This window comes from Candoia aspera, chromosome 1, assembly GCF_035149785.1.
Source record: "Candoia aspera isolate rCanAsp1 chromosome 1, rCanAsp1.hap2, whole genome shotgun sequence".
In the NCBI taxonomy this organism is placed as follows: domain Eukaryota; kingdom Metazoa; phylum Chordata; class Lepidosauria; order Squamata; family Boidae; genus Candoia; species Candoia aspera.
The window spans coordinates 200,819,014-200,836,726 of NC_086153.1; the positions used below are offsets into that span (position 1 = coordinate 200,819,014).

Here is a 17,713-nt window from a genome sequence, read left to right on the forward strand (position 1 = left end):
AGCAAGAGTGGGCAATCTGTGGCACCCCAGATATGGCTAAACTACACCTCTCAGCACTTGTTACTGTTGCCAGTGCTTCCTAGGGATATTGGGAATTCCCTAGGAAGGCACTCCTAGCAAAAACTGGAGTGCCACCAATTGCCTACAAGCAATGATGGCAATAGCCCTTTTCTGCTTATGTCCTCCAGCAAGTGGTATTATGAAGCCAATTGGAGATATGGCTAGTACGTGATGGAGTAAAAGCTTGAGCAGAAAAGGGGTATAAATTGTATCAACAAATGAATAGTAGCCAGTGTTTTCCTCCATGAATTTGTCCTCTTTAAGCCATCTAGGTGCGTGACCATCACTATATCAATTGTCAGCTTATCTACTTATGAATCTTCTATTTATTCTTTTTGTGCGATGTATGAACCTAAACTTGGATCCAGATGTAGGTGGAGGAATGAAAGTCATATACATTTGAAGAAATAGATGTTTCTCATTTTTCATTGGCTCAGACCAAAGGCTTCATTGATTCAGCATTAGTTCCCACAGTTGTTGGCCACACAGTTATGGAAAGCAAGAGTGGGCAATCTCTGGCACCCCAGAACCCTTTGTTATGCAGTCCTTTTTGCATGTTGTTCTAGAGTGTACCCCAGCTCTCAGCAGAATAATTTTTTGGAATACACAGGGGGTTGCAGAGGGAAGGATGGGATGAGTATGTTCATTCCATGACCAGAATGGAAATTAGGATCTAAGCCAAAATATAAGTGAAAAATAAACATAAGTATGCAGAGATCAATATTTTTGAAATCTTTTCTTGACTTCTGGCAATATTTATACCATACCAAAATACTGCAGTGGGAGTCATTTTTCTTATTCTTGCTTTGCTCTTCCTTAAGGCACTCAGAGTTATGGGCAGAATCATGCGTGAGTGCTGGTACACCAATGCGGCAGCTCGACTGACAGCGCTTCGCATTAAGAAGACAATTTCTCAACTCTGTGGACAAAATTCCAAAGCTTAATTTTATACACTTTGTAAAAATGGAGCAGGAAATGTATTTTTTGTCTTTGGTTTTTGTGGTTGTTTTTGATTTTGCTCTACCTCACATGATGCTAAGGATAGTATTGCAAAGCCCAAATCCCAGACTACTAGAAAGTAGCTTCACTGGTTCTTCACATTTCATCAGGATTAAGTTTTGGTTGCTGGGTGATGTGTGTCTTGTTTTGGCTGGTATAGGAAAAGTGATTGATCTATTTTATGGGCATAATCCATGAATATGCTCCACAGTGTTGACATGATCCTTCCTGCCATGGCAGCAGAAGCCCCTGAATCGCGGAGAATATATGAGAAGTGAACATCAGGGAAGGCATGGCACCATAGCAGAGCTCTCTTCCTGTTTGTGTTGGTGGCATACATGAATCTGATGTGCTAGACCAGAAGTGAACAACTTGTGAGCTAATTTTATCTCACCCGCAGTCTAACTTCACCCTTTTATACAAAAACTGCTTCTTTCCTCCTCTTCCTCCCCCTCCCCCTCCTCCTCCTCCTCCGGTAAAAACTGTCTCTTAACCATCCTCCTGGTTAAAAAAGGGAGAAAGGTTGAAAATAGGTTTCTTGACCTACTTTTGCCTTTGGTGGAGCCCACCGCATGCTGGAAAGTTACCTCAGAGGGGGTGCGGCATTTAAATGCAAGGAGGCTATTTGCTCTTCTGAGGATACTAAATGCATTGAATCTATATTAAAATATATTGGCCACTGACTTAAAAAAAAATCTTGCAAATGAGTGGCTTTTCAGTTCACCTCAAGAACTGAGATGTGAGCCATAAGAACTCATAAGATGTTGAGCCTGGAGATCTCTGGAAAATATCATGCTTGACTGTAGACTTTCCTTGGAAGATTTCTACAGACTTTCTTAATGTTGATTAGATTCACTTAGTATTTTATTTCAGCCAGCAGCAGTGCCTGCCTTACTCTGCAGCATCCTGTGGGGGGAACAGATTTCTGGGAGAGCTTCCATCTTTTGTTCAGGAAGCCCCTAGAGAAAGTTGAGCCCTCTCTCCACTAGTGGCATTGCAAATCCCCCTTTTTAATGCTGTAAGGAAAGCAGAGCATTTTATGACCACAGAAAAAAGTGCAAGCACACACCCTTGACACTGCCACCGTAAAGAATCAGGAGATGCTGCCAGTCAGAGCTGATGTGATTGGGCTAAATGAGCCAAAGGTTTGGTTTTTCTGCATTCCTAGGGAAGTAAGCAAGTGAGAAACTGAGACCAAAGTATCAAGGCATTTTTCACAGAACTTTGTAGAATAGGTGGTACAATATGTTGTGTGTGTGTATGTGTGTGTGTGTGTGTGTGAGGGTGCATTTGTATGTATAATGTGTATTTGTGTGTAATGCACACAAAGATCTTTTTTATTAATCAAATAAGAGTCATTAAATAGAACATGCTTATTGTGAAAGTTCTTGTTTTATTATTAGTCACATTATAGATGATCATTTATTTAAAGCTTTGACCACAACGTTATAGTTAAATGTCAGAAATTCTATACGTTACATGTCTTTTGTCTTCAGATTTCTATCTGTGAACTAAATATTCTAAATCTAAAACAGTGTAAATGTAATAGGATAAATCTGGAATATCTGTTTTGTGGTGCCAACATTTAGAACAAAGTCCTAACAAGGTCCTAATGTAAAATATGTGTAATACTTACCTGACTGAAGAAAAACCAAGGTGTTAAAGAGTAAGTGTTTGGCTAAAGAGAAGTGCTATTTTACACAAGTCTGCATTGATCCATAATTCTGAAAAAAAAATCAATGAAAAGACAGAAGAATAAAGGAATGTCAGATAATCACAGGTATTAATTTTTTGTAAATTTGAAAAAACGGATGCATATATATTTAAATATGTCTTCAGGAAATCAAATTGTAGTGAGTATTGGATTTGGGAAGGAGAGAAGAAGTCTCTCTCTCTCTCTCTCTCTTTTTTTAAGGCCCCATTTTTAGAGCAATACATTCTCTCTTACAGATAGAAGTCAAAGCAGAGCAATTTAGGCAGCAGGAACAGTCATTCAGCTGTGGAAATGCAGTTTAGTTCTTTATTCCCACAACCAGAGTTGGATAGATGTGGCTTTTTTGTGAGCTGTGTTAAGATCTTCTCCTGCGACCAGCATTTTCCCATGTGACAGAACCTGACTGTGGAGGGAGATAACATGGGAACTGTAATTCCCATACATGCCTGTTGCTCACATGAATCCAAAGTGGCATGAAAATCTAAGGCAGCTCTTGGATGGCTGTGGTTTGCAAGTGAATGGCTCCAATTATTTCACTTCATAAACAATTTGAAGAAGAAACTAGTAAGACCAAATTGTTGCTGGTATTTGTGGTTATATCTGTCTCTGTGCATGACAGAGAGAAAGAGCTGTTCCTACCCACCCATGCTATATTCAGCCTGAAATCCCAAATGTTGATTCTCCAAATTTCTAGAAAGAAGGTTGTAGCTTAGTGGTATAACACATATTTTGTAAGGAAGAAGTCCCAAATTCAGTCACTGGGGCCTCAGGGTAGGGCTAGAAAGACTTTGTCAGTGAACAAAATGCTGTCCTGAGGATGAAGACGGAACAACTTTATTTTATTATTCTCTATCTTATAACAGGAACCAAGCCATTGTCAATTAGTGGTGTCCATGTTAACTTTGGGGTCTTAAAAATGCAAACAAATACGTTGATTTCCATCTGAAAAAAATAAATAAAAAACCTATATGCATCTCTGAGCCAAAACTTCAAAAGTGTATCAACCATGAAAGTATGATTTTCAAATTTTGCTGATAACTGACTCTTGTGATATGAATGTGACCTGTGCAAATAAAACAGTAAACGGGGATTTTTAAGTTGCCCATTGCCATCTTCATCAGTATGGCCCAGGCCCACAACCAGGGTCTGTGTCACCTGGGGCAAGTATGGATCCCATGCCCATTTTGGCACCCCTCCCAGCGTGGCACCTGGGGCACATGCCCCGCTTGCCCCCCGCCCCCCGTTGCGGCCCTGGTATGACCATTATTCCTTTAGCTAGTTTTTCGCATAATGCTTGAGATTTTGATGCAGAGGTAACGGCGGCTCCTATTCAACCTGGGCTGAACTCCATAGCTAAGCAAGATCAGCCCTGGTTAGTACGTGAATAGGAGAGCGTTTGCCAATTCTTATGAAATCAGAAAACATCCATCCCCACAAGAAACAGTGACCAACTAGTACTGTACCGATGCCAAGAAAACAGTGTAGGTGTAGTCACTAGCAGCTAAGCTCAACTCAAGGGCCTTTAATTAAGCTAAACATTAATGGTCTTTATGCTGGTACAAAGACAACCGAACCCGTCTAAAAGTCGTCACATATTCACACACAGTGGTCGGTGATGTTCCCTGTCTTTTAATTTGAATTGTGACCTAAAAGCCCTGTGTTTGATCATCTCTAAATGGTCCATGCAGACACACACGAATCATCTGATGCTGCATTTCAGAACTGATAAACAAGCGAAAGTATGAACTGATCCTGAGTCACCAAGGGTGACTCTGTGAGACTTAGAAGTAGTCCTCTTGGATTTTCTGCAGTGGTCACTCTTCTATTTGTCATGTTGCCACGTGCTTACATTTTAAAATTAGAATCCCATTCTGCTGCTGAAATTATTACTGCTATGTGAAAGGGACGTGGTGGCGCTGCGGGTTAAACCACTGAGCTGCCGATCGGAAGGTCGGCGGTTCGAAACCGCGCGGCGGGGTGAGCTCCCGTTGTTAATCCCAGCTCCTGCTCACCTAGCAGTTCGAAAACATGCAAATGTGAGTAGATCAATAGGTACCGCTTCGGCGGGAAGGTAACGGCGTTCCGAGTTGTCATGCTGGCCACATGACCCGGAAGTGTCTATGACAACGCCGGCTCCAAGGCTTAGAAACGGAGATGAGCACCGCCCCCTAGAGTCGGACACGACTGGACTTTACGTCAAGGGAAACCTTTACCTTTACCTATGTGAAAATAACAAAAGTGAGAAATGGCAAATGGTTGTTCCTATTCCTTGTTCTTTAGGGACTGCTGATAAAGTCTGAAATCTATAAGCTGTGCAATTAGCATGTGAATAATTACAGTAGTTGCCTTACAGTTTAAAATATCTTGTTATGGATCAGCTTGTGCTTTTCTTACTTGTGTGAAGTAATCCGAAAGAATCAAGCACTTCCCATTCCTTACAGGCACCACAATTATATGGCCTAGAACAGAAAATAAGTATCAAATGCACAAAATAATACTCTGGAATGTGATGAAAGTGCAATTAAATCAAATCTGAAAAATTTATGTTGTATAAATCTATGTAGGAAGAAATAATCTCTTAAATTCAAACGATAGCTAATGGTGGAGCAGAGCTCCATCCCAGAAGGGGAAGATGTAAATTTTCAATCTGCAAATGCCTATAAAGAATATGTGTTAGGAATAGATTTCTCTTAAAACACAAACTAACTTTAAATACAGTTACAGAACTGAATGATGAAATCAGTTTTCATGCTGTACATGGTTTAACCTAGTGTATACTGTCACAAGAAAATATTTATTTTTTAAACAAATTGCTTTAATATTGCTGCTGCTGCCTCTAGTTGTAAATAATATATGTCTGAATGGTGTATTTTTGTATACCTACATTTTGCCTCTCAAACCATATTTTTAAAGTGCCAATTTTACTATATTAATCTTTCTTTGCTGTTTGTTTTTGTGAAGCGCAACCTCTTTTAAATAATAAAAACCGAATGTCTGAGAAATGTATCCTGTTTGCTGCTGACACATTCAAGCACGAATAATTACAACATTCCAGCCAAAAATTCAGACTTTTTTTTTCCAGTAAAAGCAAAACTCACACATACATACATACATACATGCATGCATACATACATACAGTATATTCCCAAATATATGTGCACACATAGAGAGCTCTCCCAACAAAACTCCCTCAAACCAAGCCAAAGGCCACTGTGTATCTCAGGTGTCATGTTCTTCTGTGTCCCCAGATGTACTTCTAATTGCAAAGACATTTCAGATGTTCATTTGATGGGTTAAGCCTGATGCCCCATTTGATCTTGCATATTCATGACACAAATGAATTAAAATGGTGGTGGGAAGAAAAAGCCTGCCTCTTTCTCTTAATCCGGGAATGGAATATTATTTTTTGTTGAAGGCTCTGTGCAGTCAGGTATTACTGATGGCAGAATTGTGGGAGCCAGCAAAGGGGCACTATTTATTTACTCAATACATTTATATGGCCGCCCCTGTCTCTGAACATGACTCTGGGTGGCATACACTAACACTTAAAGCAATATGTCTGTTTAAAAACTTTATAAATAAAAGCAAGATTGTGGGAGAAGAACATCCATCTAAACACTTCCCCAGGTATTAACATCATTTTGCAGCACAACTTTCCCTTTCATTAGCTATCAGAATGGCAGATATACAGGATGAGCTCTTCATTTAATGGGGGATTTTTAAAAGGATCACAAACACTTTTTGAGAGCCAGTCATTAATAAGAGGGAAGAGTGTGAAACCCTGAGAATAAAAATGAGAAGCTGGGGGGTGGGGCAGCAGAGTATGTTTGCTGTAATGAATAGCAGAGGTGCTGTGCTTCCACAAAGTCCAAAGCACTGTTTCCAAAGAGTTTTCCAAGTGTGCACAGCCATTATTGTGTTTTTCACGGATGCGTGAAAGGTGAAAGGTTCCCTGTGCAAGCACCGAGTCACGTCTGACCCTTTGGGGGGATGCCACTTTCGCGACGTTTTCTTGGCAGACTATATATAGTGGGGTGGTTTGCCATTGCCTTCCCCAGTCGTCACCTTCCCCAGCAAATCACCCTGAAAAACACAATAGTGTATAATTAAAGTAAAGCGCTAGTAATATCCCACTCAATAAGTTATTAGTGCAATTCCGTTTAAATGCAAAAAATTCAAAATTGTACATACTGTAGGAATTGCCTGCTAAGTATCACAATTCTAGGAATATGTAGCACACTCTACCTGGAAATGGCTTTCTTCAAGGTAGACAAGTAAGTTTTTTTAGGCTAATATCTCTGCACCTGACTATAGTCCAGAAAGCTTCTGTGGAATATATGTATTATGGTTTAAGGTGCCTGCCACCAGACTCTTGATATGGCTCATCAAGTTATGGTTTGTTTATTGTTTATTGGCTGGATTTACAGAATAGGCAAAACCATAAGCCACGGCTTTTAAACTAAAAAAGTTGGGTCCAGGCAGCATGTTATATAAAATCCAAACCATATGTTGTGGTTTGTTGGCTGAAGTGTATCTGATTTTGCTAGAACAGACCAACATGGCTATTTTTCTGGAAAAAGTGTACACTGACTCTGATCTGAACTCAACAGCAGCAACATACAAACCCTTCTGCCCAAGGGTCATCCAAAGTCTACTGCCTTCTGGGGATATTTTCTAGTTTCAGCCATAAGGTAGGAAGGAAAATTGGATTATGTTTTTCCACCTTGAGCAACCCCCCCCCCCCTGTATGCTCTTTGTAGAGGGAGAGACTTCATGGTATTCTTCTGTGAAAATGTCCATGTCACCCTGGATTAGTTGATCAAACCACAATATGATAAAGAAGAAACTAGCCTTCCAAAAGGCCATATACTGAGTTGGACCAATGCTGACTTTTGTCTGAAACAGTCCTCTCTGTGTCCAGTGGTTGTCCTTTTAACTGGCCAGGCCAGGTATCAAAGCAGGACTTGCCTCCTGCAGAGAGCTGTAGCCCCTTCCTCAGACAAAAATGTGATCTATTTTCATGGGCCATATTGTTCTAAGTCAATGGAAGATGCTGACGATCCGTGAAGGTTTTGATTAATGGGTTATAAGCTTTATTAAACAAGATATGATATTCCTCCATGGGTAAGTGAGTCTAGATGGGTTGGCTGAAGGAATAGTTTGTTTCTCCAATGTTCTTTGGATTATTACTCTCCCCTCCACCCATCACCAATCACTGCCGGTACTACTGATCCATTCCTGCTCTACTTCTTCATAGCCTCCTCTCTCCCCCTCCTGCCACCTTATCCTGCGGTGAACTTGCCCTGCCTTGTCACTCTGGTGCTGAGTCAGAGTGGGTCCAGATGTACATCACTATTCTAAGCTTCCTGTAGCTCATCTGCAGACTTTCATGAGAACAGAGCCCCAAGTTCATAAGAAATGGTTGCACACGTTGAGTCACAAGTTTTGTTTTTAAAAGACAAAGTTGAAGCAACCCTGATGCACCAAGCTGATGCAAGATGTTGCTCTGAATGGAAATAGATCCCGTGATACGTTTTTAGATGAGATGCAAAACTTCTCCTGGGTAGAAACATTTGGTTAAAAGTCATTTTCTAAAGCATTTGTTTGTTTCTCAGGAGGAGGAAGGCATTTCAAACCTGTCCCCAAACAATAATGTAATATATTGACATTACATGTTACACTTAGGGGGTGAAAAGTAGTAACTGTGCTGTTACCACAGTGAATGTCTAAATGTGCTAGCTATTTGGCTGTTCATTTGTTTGGAACGGTTGGTGTAGGGACCTTGTGAATTCTGGATTTTATTCATTAGCCTCTGCTGGTGCCTTGACTCAGAGCACCACAATCCATCCCCTTGTTCTTGCAAGTCACTTCATGAGAAAAAAGATATTTTTTTAAAATAAAAAGATTCTCTCTCTCTCTCTTCTTTCCCTCCCCCCCCCCAATACAAAAGAAAAATCTACTTGTCAATTTAGTTGGGGATTAAAATACAGCTAGAGAGTAACCTCACTCAGTGAGGTGATCGGTAAGGAAAAATGCATCCCCTTCAGTCAATGCTACAATGCTACAACAAAAATAACAAGTAGGGTGACCATGAGGGAGACCCAGGTGCTGATTTGACTTCTCCCTTAGATTGTTCTGAAGATAAAACGCTTTTTCAAAAACAATGAAACTAGAATGGTTTGCTCAGCCACAGAAGTGTTAGTATTACTTTCCACCCAGGAGCTGAAGACATGATACCTTGGGTCAGGAATGGCAGCTGAGGGTGTGACTTCAAGGCATTTGGCTTTGCAGCCTTTGGTCATTTTTTAATTGTATTTTGGTAAGTGGACCATTTATACGCAGATTTTATGATGGTGCTATGAAGAGAGCTTTCTAAAAAGTAATACTTAGGATTCCCCCCCCCCACTCCCCCCAGGGGAGAGGTTGTGTTCCAATTCTTCTTGCAAGGGAATTGAAAGGAGTTGGAAGGCCATTAATTTTCTGCTTTAGCAGAATCCTCCTCTTTTCCCTTCCAGGTTCAAGACCTTGTCTTACCCATCTAAGGGACTATGGCTGCCTTTGTACAGTCTAAACTAGCTGGTCACATGTTAGTCTAATGTGTTGGGCCGATCCAGCCCTATGACCCACTGTAGGGCTACCGGATCTGGGTTGCAAAGCTCTGGATGACCATTAAAGAAGGAACGTCTATGCTTGCTGTAGTGTAGCAAGTCCAGATCAGGTACCCCTAAGCCAGGGTGGTTGCTTTATGTTGGGCCAAACCAGAAAATTGGTTAAGTGAGCATATCATCATTCAGTATGTTGCAGGAACACAGCCAATAGTGCACTAAGAGAGAGGGGGGGGGGGGAGAGAGAGAGAGAGAGAGAGAGATACAGAAACCATAATGAACTGCTTTGGTGATGTGACTAGTGTTGGGATAGGATTGAGGAGTCCCAGTTCAAAATTTCACCCAGCTTCCAGCTAAAAGGATGACTTTGGATCTCTGTCTAACTTATTCTTGGGATTGCTGTGATGGAGATGCAGAGCTTGATGATTGTGTAAAGTGCCTTTGCCTGAAGGAAAGGCAAAGCAACACATCTATCATTTGTTTTTTATTTGTATCTTTTTTTAGTGTCTTTACTGTACACTGCCCAGAGTCCTTATTGGGGACTTTACATGGGTGGCCATATAAACTTAATAAAACCAATCAATCAATCAATCAATCAATTAATTAAAAAGAAAAAATGCACAATCTTCAATGTAAAAGCATCACAAAAGGAACATCCCAGGGATAACTGGTCTAGATTTGCCCTCTCCCTGTTGTGACTCTCCTCCTGCAGCTTGAAGTTATTAGCATTGCTTGGGGGCAACCACCTTCTAGCACCCCCTTCCCTTCTCATTTAGCTATCCATCGGGACTACCACCTGGTTGTAAGCAGGCCTTTGTATTTACACCAGAACACCTAGAGCAAATCTGCACTTCCTGCTCATCCCATCACCAGGAGGCCACTCACTGCTTTCTGAATGCAAGAGCAGATGACATCATTCCCCCCCAGCTCCAGCCCACCGTAAACACCTCCACGCTGGTGTTTTCCAGCTTTATTTCACCCAAGTTGTCTTAAGCCCTTTGGAGCAGATGGTCTCCAGTACTTCTTTCTATCCTAGTTCTGACTGGCTGCAGTGCCTGGCACATCCCCTCCTTTCCAGTGGCTGGTTGCTACCCTGAGCAGCCATTTTGTCCTGGCCTGTCATGTTTTCTGATGTTCAGCAAATGCTGGTATTAAATAATCTTGCAACTGATTCAGCAATGGTCCATTAAGTCAATGAACTATCCTCAGCCCAGAATGGAGCTCATGTTCCATTCAACCTTTACATCTCCCAGCGGGCACATTTCTACTGGGTAGAGCATGTCCCCCTTGCTTTCCCACCCCCCTGCCCACAGTACTGCAAAACTGCCCTTTCTCTTATTTTTAAAGACATCTTTAAGTTGCAATGTAGGAACTTTGCTTCTGTGAAGCTGCACGATCAATTTGTCCCTGCCACAAAGTTTCCATGGAGCTACAGAGGAAAGTAGGAGTGAAAGAACAACCTGTTCCCTCTTGCTTTGATTACTGTAGTATCAGAACAACAATGATACCACAAGGGAAAAAGAAAGGAAGGAGGGAGGGAGGGAGGGAAGAAAGGAAAGAAGGAAGGAGTCTGCATTTGTGTCAAAAGAGATGATGTGGGAAGGGGAGTGAAGGCATCCACGTGCACAAACATCTAAGAAAGCCCAGGAAAGCCACAGGGACCAGTGAGGAGGAAACAGTCCCTAAAAGGAAAAGGCAGGCACTGATAGAGCAGTCCACCAAAGAACCAGCCAGGGGAGTTGGTCTTTCCTTCAGGGAGTCTGGACTGAGCACCAGCCTGGCTGCTTGCCAATCCACTGAGATCTGGATGGGACTTTCTCAAGTTGGCTTAAGGAACAGCTGGGAGCAGCCTGGGAGACAAGCAGAGCTGGGCCTCTGGGATTATTGTTTCTCAAAGCTAGAAGTCAGGAAGGAATGGTCTTAATTTATTTATTTAATTGACTGATTTGTATGGCTGCCCATCTCAAATAAATGATGCTGGGTGGCTAACAATATTAACAGTAAATAAAAACCAATACTTGTGATCAAATGCTAGCACTACTCATTGGTCTCCAGTGTGTTTCCAGGTGCAATCCAAGATATTGGTAGTCACCTTTAAAGCCCTTAATCCATCACAAGTTAGCAGAGAGCCACACATTGGATTAGAAGCAATTCCAGAAGCCATATTCAATAGGCTTTCCCCAGTGTGTTTTTAAGGCAGAACTGGTCTAGCTATGATTCCCTATGGTTTTCTATTTCTTTTTCAGTCTTTATTCTTCATTTTTAACTTTCCAGGGCCTTGACACTTCATCTTCTGGTTGTTTGTAGCGTGTGCTCCAGTTGTTGTGCCAGCAAAACCTCCACAATGGGTGACCAGCCTAAGGGCCCAGGACTTAGGCTCCCCCACCTTGTGCACAGCTCCCAGTGCAACTTAAAAGTGACCCCTGTAAGATCATTTCAGTGTGACGGAAGGTGGAAATTATACTGTAATCATGTTAACTGTATTCAATTAATATACACTTGTTTAAATGAGAATCTAATCAAATTTAATTTAATCCATTTTTGTTCTAGTTCTGCCACTTTTTTTCCAGGCTCTGCCTACTCTTTGAAATGCAGCCCCGGTTTGCCATTCAAAAGCCAAGGATGAACTTCTACCTGAAAAGAAAGGTGTGCATCCTCTGTGCTCCAATATTATCCTTGCTCCAAGTAATGCTTCTTATCTTTTTTAAATAGTCATGTGAATGCATTATCAGTACTTATAGATCTTCCTAAGGAGTGTTATAGGCTAGCAATGGAGCTGATGGAGGCTCTTCCTTTTTTTCCTGCATTCTGAAAGAAGAAAATAAGAATGCCTTATAATATTTAAGGGGCAGAAATAGGCACTGGTTGTTTTCTGCAGCAGACAACAAAACAATGCAAGAAGAAGAGGAAGAAGGACAAAGAAGGGGAAGCAAACTTAAATTAGTGGGCACTAATACATTAGTCACTGGAGCAAGAGAAGTGATGATACGCTCCTGGGAGGAACTGTCTGGTTTGTGTTTGGAAGAAAAACAAGCCCAGAGGGAAGGTGATTTACTTTTAATCCAGAAAACCAACTGTGGTTTACACCTCTCACCTCAAATACACAAACCCACTGTAGTAAGAGGCAATAAGAACTGGGATGGGAATCTTTGACTTGCCTGGGTTCACAGGCCACCTGTCCAATGTATTCAGAATACTGGTGTTTGCCGTGAGCTGGATTTTCTTTTGTCTCCAAAGATGCCTTAATGGTGGAGCTGCATCGGGTTGAGGTGACCCACTTTGTCTTCTGCGCGGCTTCTCCATATTGCCTGCGCTGCACAGAATCTCCTTCCAAAAGCAGAGAGGCTGCCAAAGGACAGCTTGCTTGCTGCTCTTTCTCTTCACTTCTTGATTCTTGCTGCTTTGTGGGGCTGGCAGGGGGGCTGATTGTAAGAAGGATTGATCCGCCTGGATGCAAGACAGGTCTTTAGCCTGAGCTATAAATAAAATCACAGGATGAAAGGGAAGTAAAGAGAATGGAGTCAAGCAAGGGAAGGAAAGGGGAGGAAATGGAACAGAAGAGAGAAATGGATGGAGAACAGGCAGAGGGTGAGGGTGATGAGGGAAGTAGATCATCCTCACTGGTCATACCAGTGGCATAGGGTTCGCTTGCTCTGTTAAGTCAAAGCCAGGATGGACACTGCTGCTGAACAACAACAACAACTTTCAACAGGGTGCATAGTATACATAAGTCCAACATTTACAACATCAGAATGTCAAGGGCAACTAGTAAATACAAAGCCGTAGACAATAAATTTGTAAAAACACCACAACCTGTGTGGCTGTCTCTGCTACTCAGCCTACCCCACCTAACCAGGAGAGCCCAGGGCAATACAGCAGTGTGTCACCTTCAGCTGGTATTTGCTGTGAGCACCTTCTTTTCCTGCCTTCTTTCAACTCCGTGATAAGAACAAAGCCAAAAGTAGCGAAACCACTTTCCCTTTTTTGCCACTCAGGGGCAGCCTGAGTTGCAGTGGTTGGCCATGTGGAGAGGCCTAGATTTCCAAGGCAGGCTGCAAATCCTAAGACCCAGATTGACATCAAAAATAGTTTTAGAACCCCTAAGTCCCTGGTAGCAACTGAACAGGGGACCAGGAGAAAGATTAGAGGGGTAAGAAAGGGGGGGAGAAGGATGTTGTGATGAAAAACCAAGATCTGCCTGAGACAATGCACTGCCATCTCTCCAAGACAGCCCAAAATGGATTTTGAAATATGGACACCGAAAGGTCTCCCAGTAGGCTATTCACTCCTGTGTTTCTCAAATGAGCTTTGCCTCTCAGGGCTTCTTGTATCTAATAGGGAGGGAATGTCGTGCCAGATTTAGAAAGCCATAACATCTTCCTTATGAGAAGACATGGCTCCAATTTCTTTAAAATGTCTCCCTGAGAGCTTTCTTGTAGGACAAATAAATCATTTTTCTAAAAAATGAATGAATGTGGGTGGTGCTTTGTAGTTCATATTCCAGGGATAGTAAATCTGATGTCCTCCAGATGTTTTGGACTACTCAGGATTCTTCATATCAGTCATGCTGACTGGGACTGCTGGGAGCTGAAGTCTTGGAATCTGAGCGACTTCAGCCTTTCTAACCCTGCCTTACACCATACTAATCCCATGCCCCCAGTGTGGTAATAGGCAGTAGTCTATAAGGAAGGAGAAAATAGTAGAGTAGAGACATTTTTAATTGCAGAGAACATATTAAATTCTTTTGCTTTCCTTCTAGCACCTGCCGAATCAGACAAGAACTTTTGGACCAGAGTTAATGGAAAAAAAATAGAAATAAGTGAGGGCATCTTAGCCAAGAGTAGCTCTATCATACAACCTACAGTTTTCTGATGGAACTTGGAGAAGTTGTATCTGTGCATAGCTGAAACTTAGTAGGAAATCCTAAATATCTATCAAATATTCTTGTAAGACCTAAAAAATTTGCCTAAAGATGGCTTGTGCAGCCTGGCAGAAGAGCATCTTGAAAGCTGCCTGACCACATCCAGCCCAGGCATACAGATTACAGGAAACAAGAACGCAAATGAAGCACATTTTTCATGTGCAAAGGTAGATACAGGAAATCAAAGCACGGTCAGAAACAGGAAATTTTAGAAAGTACCATTGCTCGTTAAAAATTATTTAGAAGAGAGAAGAAATTAAACTAAAAGATTGAGTGAAGCCCAGATTTCAATATTTCGTGGGTTTTCCCAAGTGATGGCTGTCCTTGTGTCATTTCATGTGGGAAATACTAATGTGTTTCGTCAAAGGTTCATATCATGAGGCATCATATATTCCTGGTGCTCAGGCAAAAATACTTGACCATTAGAAAATGGCCTGATGACTGGTGAGGTCCTTGACTTCTACACGTTTGCATCCTGGGAGCATTCCTAGAAGTCCTCAGAAATCTCCAGAGATGCCATTTATGGGGCTTTCTACACGTTCTGCCTTGCTGATCTCCTTCTCTGCAGTCCCTTGAAAGGCAGGAAATTGAAATAAAGGAAATCTGCGATACACATCCACAGAGACATTCAGGCTTTTGTGGCTAAAAACAGTTGTATTGAAGATTAATATCCAACTGCTCACTCCAGCTCTTTTGTGCATCATAAAAACTTGTGTTTCATCAGTAGTAATTTCAAAACAGACATCGTATTCTGTGTCTTACTTGTTGCTGCTAGTGTACAATAAGCATGATATCTGAGTGGCATAAGCACTTTCAGCATCAAAGCTATGATATAATAAATCACTGATATTTTTGCATATTTTGTGATACTTATCCTCTTGCATTTGAACACCAGTCTCCTGAAAACGTTCAGGTATGAAACTTTTTCGTTCTATAGAAATCAACACATAACTCCCTAAGGTTTCCATAGTAGCTGGGACAGTTCTTCTAGGCCGGGATTAAGGTACTATTGGATTTTTGGATTTTTGTAAATTCTTCAACAGAAAAAGCCATATATCCATGGAGCCTTAATCCTTTGCATTCAGAAAGATCTGAGGACCGTTTATATGAACACAAGACTGCCTTCTAGTTGATCAGGTCGTTGGTTTGATCAAGCCCAGCACTGTCTAAGACTTTAGGCTGCCTTGAGTTCAAAACCAAGGTTCCCAAATTCTCTTACAAAATCCCTTTCCAAATTAAAATCAAAACAAAACATCTTCCCCTAAAATTACATGTTGAGTCACTATGGGCTTCTGTGTCCTCATCGAGAAATGGTTGTGTGGAGGACAGAGGAAGCAGCTCTATTCCCAATGGAACCTACAGACTTATTCATTGTGACAACCGTGTTGCTACAACTGTGGACATTGCTACTACCTGTATCTGTGCATTGGCCTTTTGTACAATAGGATGTTTGGGAGATGGTTGGAAGGGTAAACTCTAGTTATGGGTGGATTGCTGCACGCCCTACTCCAAAACAGCTTAGTAGTTAACGAGCTTTCACAATGAAGATCCCAAAGGGGAAAATATATATTTCTAACCCTTCTTTCCTACCTTGTGTTGTTGGCCCATGCACCCTGATGATATCATGTATTTTTGTATTACTTAGTGCAGATTGTTATTCCTAGCCCAATCCATGATGGAGGGAGCCTTGGAAATTCACCCTAACTTGCTAAAATAAACACATGAGGGAACATAAAGGTTCGGACGTGGGCAGCAACAATATCAAACATTTGGAAATAGCAAAAGGACATCCTCACCAAATAAAAGGCTGCTTGATTATGATTCATAGCACTCATCAAGGCTTTTAATGAAAGCAATGGTTTTATATGTTTTAAAATGCATCTGTCATTACAAAACAAAAAGATAAATACTTCATATAGTTTTACTGCAATCACACAAGTTTCAGAAAATAATATTTAAGAAACTTTAGACATATATCTAACTGTAATCTGTTAGCCATTAAAAGCATGCACACACAAGAAGAGCGTTTCCCCCATCTGCACTTAACCATATTACTAATTTGCCACTCTTATTGTGTCCATGGATTGCCATCTGGTGCTCCATTTAAGAAGACCAAGTCCCTGAGTCTGAAGATCATCTGAAGGGCCACTATGAGGACTATTCAAGGCAGATTTTTTAGATAAAGTTGCTTGGATTTGCTCTGAGTTGGACTCCAGCTGTGTTCTTCCAGGCAAGCTCCAGTTGGTATTGATGGGTGGGGGGGAGATCTAGCCCTTGGCTGTTGCTTCGTGAGGTGCCTCGGCTCTCAATTCTCTTCCCACTCCTATTTAATATCTGTGGATGAGGTCATCTATCAGCATGGGGTTAGATATCAGTAGACTGATGATGCCCAGTTATATATTTCCATCCTTGGCCAGCCAAGCAGTACCATCAAGGTTCTGTCTCATTGTCTGGAGGCTGTGGAGATCTGGATGAGAAAGAACAGGCTCAGGGTCAACTCTAGCAAGACTGGCTATAGACCTGGAGGTCACCTGGATCTGGATTTTCTATGTTTGGTTCTGGATGGGGTTGCACTGCCCCTTGAAGAGGAGGTGCCAGTTGTGGTTTGGAGGGCTTTTGCCCAAGAACATCTTATGTACCAATTGAAGCAAATATTTGTAGCTCAGGGTTGAACTGTGGAGTCCTTGGTGCTCTCTGAGCCTTGTTGTTTTCCTGCAGATGTTTCATTGCCAGACTAGGCAACATCTTCAGTGTGAAGAGGGAGTGGGCCTTGCTCTCAGTTTATATACGGTGGCTTGCCCTGCTTGTGTTGGTAGGGGTGTTTTTTTTTCTCCTTGGGAGTTCTTTGATTGGGCTGTTGTTTGCTGCTTGGTTGATTGACTGAGTTAATAGTTCCTCCCTTGCCAGCAATCAACACCCAGATATGCAAAAATCAACACTAGGATTAACACCAGATGAATCATCAAACAGCACAATTCAAGTCACTAATCAAGCAACTATTAACTCAGGCAATCAACCAAGCAGCAAACAACAGCCCAGTCAAAGAACTCCCAAAGAGAGAACAACACCCCTACCAACACAAGCAGGGCAAACCACCATATATAAACTGAGAGCAAGGCCCACTCCCTCTTCGCACTGAAGATGTTGCCTAGTCTGGCAATGAAACATCTGCAAGAAAACAACAAAGCTTGGAGAGCACCAAGGGCTCAACAGCTTACGTGCCAATTGTGCCCATTTCTGGATCTGGAGATCCTACTTATGATCATCATGCCCTGGTCACCTCTCATCTGGATTACTGCAACATGGGGCTGACATTGAAGATCACTCAGAAGCTACAGCTGGTCCAGCATGCAGCAGGATGAGTAGCTATGGGTGCACTAGTTGCTTCTGGGTACAATTCAAGTTGCTGCTTGT

At 41.8% G+C, this 17,713-nt stretch overlaps 1 protein-coding gene across 1 annotated transcript in view; it reads left to right on the top strand.

Moving 5' to 3' along the window:
- The window catches only part of ACVR1C (activin A receptor type 1C), a 50,505-nt gene extending 44,730 nt beyond the window's left edge, over nt 1-5,775 (top strand). Inside the window, exon 9 of the mRNA XM_063318344.1 lies at nt 882-5,775. Within this exon, the coding sequence (XP_063174414.1) occupies nt 882-1,004 (123 nt within the window). The 3' untranslated portion in view covers nt 1,005-5,775. The remainder of the gene's footprint in view (nt 1-881) is intronic.
- The last annotated feature ends 11,938 nt before the right edge of the window (nt 5,776-17,713 follow it).